Source organism: Hypomesus nipponensis, chromosome 6 (assembly GCF_054491055.1).
Source record: "Hypomesus nipponensis isolate SF chromosome 6, ASM5449105v1, whole genome shotgun sequence".
NCBI lineage: Eukaryota > Metazoa > Chordata > Actinopteri > Osmeriformes > Osmeridae > Hypomesus > Hypomesus nipponensis.
Genome location: NC_140366.1, coordinates 7,411,863 through 7,424,093, shown reverse-complemented (window position 1 = coordinate 7,424,093; position 12,231 = coordinate 7,411,863). Strand labels below are relative to the sequence as shown.

Here is a 12,231-nt window from a genome sequence, read left to right as displayed (position 1 = left end):
GCATTTGTCCTAGCTCGATGATTTTTGTTCCTGAATATCTATATCTGACTATCTTAGCCAAAACGGAAATTACCCCATGAGTACGTTCAAAACCAACACTCCTGAAGAAATGAGGAAGTGTGAATTGGTCAATCTATGGCACGTAACCTGACAAGGACTGCAAATAGATACACACAGAGACAACAACGTGTACTGTATATCGACTAGTAAATCTTCTCCCGACCAGTATGATACTGTTATGGGATCCCGAGACAAGGAGAGACAACATTATATTGGTGTATTCGTACAGCATGTTATAGTAGATAGATTAACAGATAGATAGATCTCCGTCTTAGGCTTTTGCTATTTGGCACTATTGAAGGTCTCAAATTAATACTTTATATTTTAAAAGTTGTCACTGTTCCTTGTATCACTGTTATGTTATGTTGTTTTAATCCATGGAGATTGCGCTGACTAAACTGTAAGACATGAATGAGATGAATTATTTCAGTTGTAATATCTAAAGGGGCAGGAAGCAAGACATTTTCCACAGTAGTATTACAGTATCACTGAGAAATGCATATTCAAATCTTTCAACTTTATACCGTGGGTATTGTGGAAGAAATTGGGATTTCCTGTGTGCTTACATTATTCACTAATCAATAGAACTTTCACTAACCAATAGAACTTGTCATTGGATACTTGTTAGTATGTTCTCATGTGAGCTTGCTATAAATAAGAGTAGATTGTGTCTATGTGCCAGGGTTAATAGATGTTCGGGGTCAGGAGAAGGTACTGGCTAAACGTCCCTTGTCACAAGGAGAACTCCGGAGAGCTCCAACTATGATCTCTCTAGTCTGAGTGGTACTGGGTTGAGAGCTGTGAATCTCTTTCTCTGAGACTGTTGTAACGTCATTACTGCCTGACTGTCATAATATATGTTACCATTCTTGTGCCCTATAAAAGATGGTCCTCCGGCTCTCAGAGCGGAGAGAGACATGGTTGAGACCTAACCCTGGTGTTGTCATTTATTGTCAGAGGTCTGGTTTTGTCTCTCAATCTGCAGATTGATAATACTTATTAAAACCCAGAACTCAACTGAACTTCATCACTCTGTTTATGAAAACACGGACACATCGCTTCATCAGTATAGTCCTCCAATACAGACCATTAGGCTATCCCTTCTGGCACTGCTGCCTTCAAGTCACCTTTGACCCCTAGAGCTTCTGCGTCAGGTTTGTAATTGGTGTAAGGCCCAACGATAGATTGGATGTGAAGTGTGGACCAATCTCATTAGAAAGGAGATTATGGAGGCATGGATGTAACCCGGGAAGAGTGAGGTCATTATGGTTTGTGCTGATTTTTCTTGAATACATATATGATAAAAGCCGAGTCTAGACATACACCAGGCAAACTTTCAAAGTTGACGACCTTTCTTGAAAGAGTAACCCGTTCACTGTTAAAAGGGTTGAAAATGGCACTGCACAGACTATTAGAAGTAAATGCAGAACCACAGTTCAAGGTGTCCACTCATTCCGGAATGTTAGTCTATGATGGTGTGAAAGGCAGAAAAATCCCCAGACCGAGACAAAGAATGACATCTCGATTACGCTGGCACTCTCGTGGCTGTGGAAGCCCAAACCATTTCCTCCGCAATGTCATTTACTCTAGAAACATAATCTGGAGGAAATCAATCAACAAACCAACTACAGTCCTGAAAACTCTGCTTTCTTCGTGACATGTTTTGTAGTGCACAATGCCACTTGGATACAACAGGGCAGTGGGCAACATGATGGAGAGCTGGATGAGCCGACGGCTAACAACAATAAGGGCATTGCAGTCTCACACCAGAGGCAAACAGGGACCATCTGGTTGTTGTTTCCTACTCGACAAGTTAATGCCAGAGAAGTCATCAAAAGACAAGCACATAGGCTTTTTTTATATATAAAAGAGACAAGGGGCAAGGTAAGACAAATGCAAAATAGAGAGAGATAGTTAGTCTTGAGCAGGTGTATTTTTACGTGGGCCGATGTGGTTTTGACTGGGCCACGTCTGTGACAACTGCAAGGCATTGCTGTTCCAGAGCCAGCTGTTAGTTTTCCACCTGCCAGGGGTCATGCATGTGTGCTGATCCCACGCAGCGCAATACATCAAACCCAGCCTACTTGACTCGGAGATAGACAATGTCCACAACCTCCTCTTGCTGGGCTGGACAGGGCGCGCCCCTGTGTGCTGACTGCCCCTGTCCTCTCTTTCAGAAGAATTTCCCCTCAGTGGAGGAACATCAGCTCCAGCCAGGACCGGAGCGTCTATGAAACATGACATTAATAAATATTTTGTGGTCGACTTTGTGTGTTCATTATGCAGGGAGATCACTTATAGGAATTGAATCAGTTTACACGAAAACATTGGTTTCCAATATAGTTTTATATGGCAGGAGATAACGTTTTTTTATATACCTACCTGAGGTGCTCGACATTCTTGTCTTTGATATTCCCCTCTTTGCATCACCAACCATCTCAGGAGGAAGGGGCCCCCTTTTCCGGAGGAAGTTTTTCCTTGTCTTATTTGATGGGCGGTTATAGGTGCTGATCTGTATCTGTAAAGCACTCTGTGACATTCCTTGTATTGTTTGTGTAAAACATGTGACAAAGGCTTTAAAGTGAACAAAATATTCGATTTTCTACAACATTGTAAAAACCCTTGTTTTTGTTTTTTATTAAGGGCTGCCCTTTTATGTCCTGTGTGGGCAGAGGCACAAGAAAAATGTCAACTGGTCTACAGTACTGGAGATCTGTCTAAATTGAAGGTCTAAAGAAACAGACATTTCACATCCATGTTCAGTCCAACTTCATGACAATGGATCCAGTCCATGAAATAAATAACTGAATAAAACTGCTCTTTCGAGTCTAGACTATGTGGAGTCTAAACATTGCAGAATATGAATATAACAGTTGAAGGCCATTCAAATTTGCTGTTATTGTTTCTGTCTGCAGAGTTAAAATGCCTCTTATTGTAACTTCAACCCACAATTTTCAAACGGTGTTACGTGTCCCAAACGAACCATGTCAGCTACAAGTCAATGTGCTAAACTGAGCAGCGGGTCTCTTATGTTAGATAGCCATAGTTCTTCTTAGGCCTAGTGAAAGTCCAATTCCATTTCTGAGTATGGCACAAGGACAGAATTTGCAAAAAGACAACGTGTTCAGACTGACTTTTTCAGTATCATTTCAGAAGAGGCAGATATTCAATCATATTCAAGCACTGGCAGGTCCTTTACTTTTGTTTAAAGTTTGACAGTTCATCTGTGTTTGGGTTGACATGCCCCCACGGCTAATCCTGTTTGAGTCCACACAGAGTTGTAAGCCTACTTAGACATATCTTCCTTCCTCAGACACAATCTGTCATCGGACATGGTTGTGGTCAATGGTCAATGAATTGAATCCAATTCCTTGTTCAATTCCGATCAGTTGAACAGTGCTGGGAGATGTTAGCTGGCCACAGGAATCTGACGAGTGGGCACCTCTTGTTGGGCAACACTGGGCACGTTGATGTTCGGGTCATCGTCCACCTGGTAGCACTTGCCGAGGTTCTTGATAATGTTGAAGTTGGAGCGGGCCGTCTCAGCGATGCTGTTCTCCAGGAGCCAGCCATCCGACTCAGAGTCCAGATCGCCCAGCCGTAGAACGTTCTCCATGGCCGTCTGGAGGTAGCGCACGCCTGTTAACACCAAAAGCTGTTTGGGAAGAGATGGAAGGAAACTTGCGCTCATTTGAATGGTCATTGAATTAACATCCGTTTCAACAGGCAAACATACTGTAACTATTATGGGCTGTTTATCCTTTCCATTTGTGTAGGACTGCAACACTTGAAATGATGTGTGGCAAATGTCTACAAAACACTTTCTATAAAGTATGACCAAAGAGATTAGACAGAAAGCAGACATGTTGGAGTGTACAATGTACTGTGTTTGACATCATTATTGTCAAATTGAGTATAAATAAAAAGATACTTGGAAAAGAAACCCCACCTCGAACAGCCAGATAATGAGCACGGTACAGCCGATGGACTGCATGATGTTGGTGTAGTGGTCGAGCAGGGCCTGGTGGCAGCCTCTCTTCCACAGGTTGCGATCCTCAGTCTGGTAGTCGTAGTTGTAGTGGGCCGAGTTGTTGGTGACCTGCTGCTGTATACAGGGCCTCGGGGAGTAGGTGTTGCAGCAGCTGAATGGGACCGCGTCCATGAGGTACTTCCCCTCCACGTTGCTCCTGAAACGACTGGAGCGGAGGGAGGTGGAGAGACGACGACACGTGGTTAAGGTTTGATATATATGTTTCCTGGTATGTACAGCCACTGGGTGTTATAGAAGGCCTGATGTCACTCTTAGGGATGAGAAAAGATGTTAGGTGGAATTGGAAACACACTGGCCTACAACCTTGAAAGGAATTCTCTGGGACTATGGCCGCGTAGCCCTCATCTAGTAAGCCTCTCATGTGGCCTTCGAATTCACACATCAGGCAATCCCGTGTTGCGTACAGTAAAATGCATGGACTCTTGGGCAATAGTTACCAACAATTTCTGTAGTAGCTGACCAGGCCAGGTTTTTTGTTTTTAAGATCTACAATAGAATATTCTACAATAGTTTCCAATAGCAGATGACTAAATATTACAGCAGATATGACCCCTTGACCATGAACAGCTAGCACAATAGAACACAGGCTGCAATGCACTTACTCAGAGACTTCACTGCTGGTCATATCCAGGTAGCGATTACTGATCCACTGGATGTGGAACCAATCGCGGTGACCCGCATTTCCGCAACACTGGAACTGGATTTGCAACATGTCCATGGTGCGCTTCAGGTAACATCGACCTGGCGTGTCCGTGTCTTTGTAGTAACGCATGGCACCGCGCAACCCCTGAAACAGCGACTCCTCCAGTTGGTTATGCATGGTGTAGCACATGAGGGCCCCCACGAGGATGCAGAAGGTGAAGAAGAAGGTGCACACGATGTACGGAAGCATCAAGAGCTTCCAGCGCAGGAACTTGTTGGTGTCGACACAGTCGTAGCAGATCTTGCCGCCCAGGAAGTTGATGCAGCAGGCCACCAGGCCTGTGGCGATGAGCATGTTGGGCACAGAGCGGATCTCGTGGTCCGACATCAATTCTCGACGCTTTTGAATCTCTATCTTGAGAAAAAGACCCAGGCTGAAGAGGATAATGCCTGTCACCACAGAAATCCAGTTGAGCACCCACAAGACCTGAGCCAGCTTGCCTCGATTGGTCTTGGTAAATGTCACCTTTAAGACGGCCATTTTGTCTGGTTGTTTTTATTTGTGGTGTCTTCCTTTCTCATCCAGAGATGTGATTCTGAAAGTTCAGTGTGAGGTTAGGGGTAAGGAGGTTAGGGGGGAGGTGAATGTTTAAAGGGTAAGAGTTATGGACGAAGGATAGACAGTTAGACAGAGGAAGAAGAAAAGGCTATTTTCTGGAAGACTTCATAAGCAGCTTAGCTGATGTATTTTGGTACTCCTGGGTAGTGTCCTTAACCATGTTGGAGTTCAGCCTCTGTAAGAAACAAGGAGACGCAAGGACAAGGTTATCACAGTTTCCACTAGTAGTCCTAATTATATTAACGTGGCCTGTTTACAGCACTGAAGGACTGCAGCCATTTAGCTAATTTAATCATTCAAACAATAACAATCGTTTAAATAGGTCATACATAACTGACAAATCCTGAGATATTGTATGTTTTCAAAGTCTGTTTCTAGCAACTTTACATAATATATTTAGGCAAGCATGAATAATTTACTCATTTGTACAAAACAACATGATTTCACTATTTAACTATATGTATTTCAGTGATCACGTCAGTTGACAAAAGATACAGTTCTGTTTCGTACTGCACACATTAATAGAATATATTTATTGTCATTGTACACTGTACAACAAAATTGAAGGCAATCCTCCTCAATCTTCCTCAGTACAAGATTTGTCAGATCTTAAAACTTGTTTCCAGACAAAGCAGCTGTGGTAGAAAGGATGACAAGACAAACAGCTCCTTCATCTACATTGTAATGTAGTCTTACCTGTGATGCTTTCAAATGTTCGGTATAAGGCACTTAGAACATCTTAATGCCGATGGAAAACTTTGATGTTCCCTTATTCCAAAAGTCATCTTCAGCGAAGGTATCGGCAAGAGCATTGTGAACCGTGTCAACAAGGAGGAGCTAAGGGTTGAGTGGCTCCTCTTCACAATCCTCCCCCCTGCCCCACCATCGTCCAGTAAACTCGTAATCCCCTTATCATTTGTAAACCCCGTAAGCTAAAGAATCCTTGCTTCTAACCACCTGGTTCAATCAACATGCATACAGTGGCAAGAGCCAGGTTTCCTTCACATCAATCAAACAATCAACAACATTTTTGTTGATCATTTGTAATCCCTAAAAAATTATGCACCCTGCTGTTTATACACTTACACAAAGTATATTTCTACATGGGCATTCACTGAGAAATAGCACTAGTAGCATGACCTAGAGTACAGTACTTTAAGTACTTGAGTTTCTACTTAAACAATGAATGCAAGATGGCAACAGTCCTTGTTGGCCTTCAGCAAATGCTGATGTAAACTCTGGATGGCCTTTGACTGATTGTACTTTCCAGGTCCCTCTCAAAATAGCAAGCGGCTCTCTACTGCCAGTGGGTCAATGAGGTTGAAGGAGTCATTGGACTGGATTGGCTTCCAAACCAATTGTGACCGAATATGCTTGATTTGGTGATTATAAAACCACTCATTTGGTTGCCATATCACAGGTTTTCTCCAAGGTTTGGAGGTTTATCTTTGTTTTGAAAGTGTTAAGACAACAATGTTAACCCTTGTTGCCATCTTTATGTTGGGCTTTAAAAAGTAAACTTAAGCAATAAGTTAACCCTCAATGGTATTGAGTGATGTTGAATCATTTCAGATGTAAAAAATGTGGAAGCTGTAAAAGGTTCTGTTCTCTGTAATTCATGACGCTGCCCTGCATAAAATATATTCTCTACGTTGCACAAGGACGTTTTCAGCCTCGCATCTCTGGTACTGCGCAATGCAATCGCAGTATCCTATGGCAGCTGAGGAGAGGAGCAATGGCCCTTGACAATTTTCTTTTCGGTCAGTGCATACTTTATTTTCTTGCTTTTTTATTTGGTTTTATCTGTGTTGTACCGCTATCGGAAAACAGCGATGATTTTCAAGGAAAGTGCATTTTGTTCACTGAGGGAATATGGCAGAACGAGAATATGACAGTCGGAAAGCAACGCTTCGTGATCCAGGAATGGGCATCTGAATCCTCCTGCCGCTTTATTACTTTCGTCGGCATCTTCTCCCTCATTCTCTCTGCTATTCAAGCATGGCGGACGTTTTTCTATCTTTGTAAAGGCCACGACGAGTGGGTGAACCGATACAATTTTAAAAAACATCTTTAATACATGTATCTTTGAAGCAGATTATGTACAAAAAGCAGCTCGAGATATGGTGACGACATGCTGCATTTGGCAGTGGGAAGCCTCATATGACTAATTATTTCAGTAATGCTTATCATGCAATTTACTGTTAATGACGTTCATTTTCTGGGGGTGTATACTATCGCCTACATCACAGTTAAATGGAAAGCCTAATATCAAAAAGTTCTTAAGAAACTGTAGACTTAATCTTAAACCATTACATGTCATTGTAATGTCTCTCTGTCATCGTCCAAGCATGGGTTGGTTTGCTATTGTCATATCCGTTTTATGTGTCATTGTTTTTTCTACCTAGACTCTCATTCTTGATTTTACTGACACTATGAACCAGTAATATAATGTAGTGCCATTGCCTTCCATGACAAAACAGGGCAATTACTGTTTGGCCTGAAAATGTACACGTTTAGAAATGTTTGGACTGTGAAAGTACACTTTAATAACGTTCCCACTTTGTTTGGCATTGGTGTTTGAATCAATGCAGTGAGACACCATGTCCAAACTTGTTTATGTATTCTTTGCAACATTTATGAATTTTTCTCTATGCCTCTTTTCAGTTCCTTCTTCCACGCCTTCCTAAACTTGCTGTTGAGTCTGCTGGTTGTGTTCTTAGTGTTTGTGGCCAGCACCATCACCAGTGTCGGCTTTGATTCCTGGTGTGATGCTGTCACAGAAAACGGGGCCATGCCAAGCAGGTGGGACATTGTGGAAATGCCAGTTCCTCATATCTCTTCAGATTGTTCAGACATCTTTATAAAATAGGATTATTGAGACCCAGGTGGCAGGTTGACTCTGTGTGTTTGTCTGTAGCTGTGAGGATCTGCAGGACACTGATCTGGAACTTGGTGTGGATAACTCATCTTTTTATGACCAGTTTGCCATTGCGCAGGTAACAGTGCACATTTGGACATCACAGTGCCGACATCATGATGTCCAGTACATCATTTTTTGTTATTTATACAGTATTTAGATTTAGATTTTATTATGTCAAGATTTACATTTAAAGTTGAATTATTTAGTGTTGAAAGTACTAAAATAGATGATTTCTTACTCTCTTCTTCCACTAGTTTGGCCTGTGGTCAGCTTGGTTGACATGGGTAGCCATCACGGTTATGGCCTTCCTCAAAGTTTACCACAACCACCGTCAAGAGGACCTCCTGGACAGTCTGGTTCATGAGAAGGAGCTGCTGCTCGGCAGGGGGTCTCCCCGCAGGGGCTCTGGATCTGACGAACGCAGTGGAATGATCTAGCATAAATACACCTTGGACCAGGAAGAAAGGCTAATCTTCTTATTAGACATTGAGTATACACACATTCACACAAAAAAGCTCTCCCATGCTGTTCTTCCATCCAGAACAAAATAACATAAGATAATATACGGTCCCACATCTCACAAAATAACATTACTTTCAAAAGTAAAATAACATAATTAATTGTTATCACAGTAGCAAGCTCATTGTCAGCTTAAGTTTTATATTATGTTTTAACATGTTTATCATGACTAATTGTTTATCTCCGGTGCTTTGCTATTTCAGCCCAACTAATGCAGCACATCAAGCTAGTCCAGTCTGGTTTCTCAGCATTCAAAGAGTTATGAATTCCCCAGGGGATGCACTCAAGCACAAAAAAAACAAACAAGTATTTTGTTATAAAGGAAAGGCACTGTTGAGAGCACCACCTGGTTCAAATCGTTCATGCACATTGCAATTCAAGCTATTCGTTTCGTTTTTAAGGAAAGTAGTTGTTCAAATTTAAAATGTTTTATCCTGAGACAAGAAGCCCAGTTATCAGTATGCGGTATTGTTTAGACTGCCCTCTTTAAAATAATGCTTAGTTTCACATTTATAACAATTTGGAAAACAATAATTGCATTGTTTGAGAACAACTTTTCTAGCCTTCAACTGTGATAAAAGGGAAATATGTTTCAGGAAAGCTCTCGCACTTTTTAAATAAGGAAAATAAACTATAATTGGAACAAAATCATTTGAATGCAGCCCTCAAATAACCACAGATACATTAGATAATCCTTATCCTCATACTCTAGGATTTTATAATGGAGTATCATGAATTGTGTCATAACACCATCCCCTTTATACACTATACTGAAATCGTACTTTGAGAATTGGATTCTCTTTCACAAGATAAAAGATCTTGAAAATATTTATTTTAGTTTGTTTTGCTCTTACAATACATCATGCAATACATTTACAATGTTGTGACATAAGTTAGTATTGTTTTTAAGACTGTAAACACAAGCTGTACCATGAACTGAGTAATCTCCTGAACAGAACTTGTAAAACATAAAACAGCCATTCTTTGGAGGAAATCTGATGCTCTGTGGTCCTTTGTCAACTTTATTAGAATATGTTACTTAAGATCACAATACAGTTATAGGTACTCTAAATTACGCGCAACAAACATACAGTTTCATGAACTTTGGTTGTGTGCCATTTATTTCAAAATAAAAACGAAATAGCAAGGTGTTCTTCTCTACCTATCTGCACAGTAACCTATTTTTATATATTTGTTATATATTTAATACATATATATTTTGTATTCAAATGAGATACAATGAGATTCAAATGAGATACATCATGTATGTTTGTCAAGGTTAAAACTAACCACACATGTCAAACATTGTTTCAACATTCCTTATGTGCCATGCAGTTGCTTTAGGTGAAGCCCCCAGGGAGTCTCCATAGCAGCGCCCAGTCCACCCCAAAGTGCCCTGTCCTCTGGTACATAAACAACAACACTGCCAGCGCAGACAGTAGTAAGACTGTGTAACTGAGCAGAGGCACAAAAGGACTGCTGCTTGGACTGTAAAACTCTGGAGAGAGAAAGACAAAGGGGTTCTGTTTTAGAAACAATTGTGTATGACGAATGATGATTCAAATTAATTCAAACTTGGCACACTTTGAATTCAGCAGAGAGTTGTGCTACATTTGCGTTTACATTTTTGTAATTTAGAAGACCTTATTTGGTATTTAAGTTGCCTAGTGGAGCCTTCTATGAGAACAGAAGGAAAATGAGCAGTCACAATTCTAATCATCATCGTCATTCTAATTCAGTTACAAACACACACACACAATTGAAAACAAATAATATGCTGCATCTTGGGTAAAAAAGCATGTCTTTCTATTTAGGAATGTTGTTTACCATGCACAGTGACCTCCGGATCTTGGAAATGGACCCTTCGTGTGTGCATGGTTCCCAGGTCTGTGCTACATTGACTTGAACTTCTCCTTAGTATAGAGTTTGGTAACTCAAATGTTGGCCTACTGATCTCCACCTTTGGGAGATAAAGAAACCCATAATGTTTGAGGCACTGACGTATCCCTATAAAGCAATCTCTACAACAAACAATCTATACAAATATATTTAGCAAAAACATGATACTGTTGTTTCTCACCATCTGTGTCTTTGCTTCCTCTAAATAGGGGCCTTCAGAGCTGTGCAGTTGTTGGCCACTCTCTCCATTCCTGGGTGGCTGTCCCAGAGTCACTGTATCCGTAACCATGGACACACACTGACCAGGATTCTTTGGGGGAAGCAGAAGAGCAACGTGTTCATGTTACTGCTCTTTCTGCTTCTCAGTTCTTTCTTAGGCATTCAAAAAAGCCAGTTAGGTTGGTTTAGGGTTAACAGCACTGCTATTCCACTCAAACTAATTCAGAAGGGATTCATAAAGCAATAATGACAATACAGATCACACGAAAGTCACACAATCCTTTCAACAATGTAATTTCGGTGAACATTTTGTCAAACTCTCTTAGAATTTCATCAAAACAATTGCTTATGCATAATACCAATACCCATATATAAAATGGTTGGCCTGTGTCCAATTTTCACACTGTAGATATATGTATTTGTAGTTACAATTTGACTATAACGCTCCACTTTAACTACACACAAGTTTACGGGTCATATGAACGGGTTCAGATATAATGATTATTTGTTAACATAAATACGGGAGATGGTAGAACATGAGAGAACAGTTAACAAATGAACTTATGGAAACAGAAGTCGCTTATCCTGAGCGTTTACAGTGGTAGCCATGGTTATCTACTGTACATGGAAAGCTTACCTTAAAGTAATGTTGAAACACAAACATCCATAAAATGTCAATCAGAAAGCAAAGATGTGAATGCAAACAGACTGCTAAAGTAGTAGTTGTACTGCACGAAAGACAGTGTGGTTAACTAAGGCACTTGGACAAACTGCCCCCACACACTGTCCCACAGGCACTAACACGGACACATACACTCACACACAAACATCCCACCATCTTAGCTTTTCATAAGTGACAAATGACAGATGATAGCCAGAAGCAAACGCCTGTTCTAAGTGTGTAAATATTATTAAAACCAATGTAAACATTTACTGTGCAACATCTCCTTCTGAGAAGACTTGAACTTGTTATTTATGGCTGTTGTTAAATATCGTGCGTCACATTCTCTCTGTCACTCTAGCTTACGTAACCCTTGATAGTCTAGTTCAACACCATTGAGATACACTGTAAGTACGCACTCAAGAATATGACTGTTAGAATGTATCAATGCTCAGAGGCTATTAATAAACCTTTGGGAAACACTTGTATGTTAAGTTGACATCAACTACTAAGTAACTTTGTGGCAATACTTACAGAAAACAACATTGTAGTTACATGGAAACTTCTACATAGTTACTTCGTCAGGGTTTGTTGTGAAACTTGTACTGGAGAACTCACCTACTTACACCCCTCCCCCATAT

General features: G+C 40.8%; 2 protein-coding genes and 2 long non-coding RNA genes across 4 annotated transcripts; 2 read left to right on the top strand and 2 right to left on the bottom strand.

Annotated features, from left to right (window-relative positions):
• Positions 1–3,469: 3,469 nt before the first annotated feature.
• prph2lb (peripherin 2-like b) lies at positions 3,470–5,294 on the bottom strand. The gene is made up of 3 exons (XM_084700377.1): positions 4,714–5,294; positions 4,010–4,256; positions 3,470–3,715 (listed from the first exon to the last, which is right to left on the bottom strand). The coding sequence occupies exons 1-3, from the start codon at positions 5,292–5,294 to the stop codon at positions 3,470–3,472; spliced, it is 1,074 nt and encodes a 357-aa protein (XP_084556503.1).
• Positions 5,295–7,087: 1,793 nt separating this feature from the next.
• tmem179aa (transmembrane protein 179a, genome duplicate A) lies at positions 7,088–9,810 on the top strand. The gene is made up of 4 exons (XM_084700163.1): positions 7,088–7,409; positions 8,037–8,174; positions 8,290–8,368; positions 8,547–9,810. Exons 1-4 carry the CDS (start codon positions 7,108–7,110, stop codon positions 8,727–8,729), a joined length of 702 nt encoding a protein of 233 aa, XP_084556289.1. The 5' UTR covers positions 7,088–7,107; the 3' UTR covers positions 8,730–9,810.
• On the bottom strand, positions 9,756–11,012 carry LOC146286815 (uncharacterized). Its single transcript, XR_014758476.1, has 3 exons — positions 10,892–11,012; positions 10,639–10,771; positions 9,756–10,309 (listed from the first exon to the last, which is right to left on the bottom strand). It is a non-coding gene; the product is annotated as an uncharacterized LOC146286815 (long non-coding RNA).
• LOC146286814 (uncharacterized) lies at positions 10,560–11,858 on the top strand. The gene is made up of 2 exons (XR_014758477.1): positions 10,560–10,696; positions 10,920–11,858. It is a non-coding gene; the product is annotated as an uncharacterized LOC146286814 (long non-coding RNA).
• Positions 11,859–12,231: the final 373 nt, after the last annotated feature.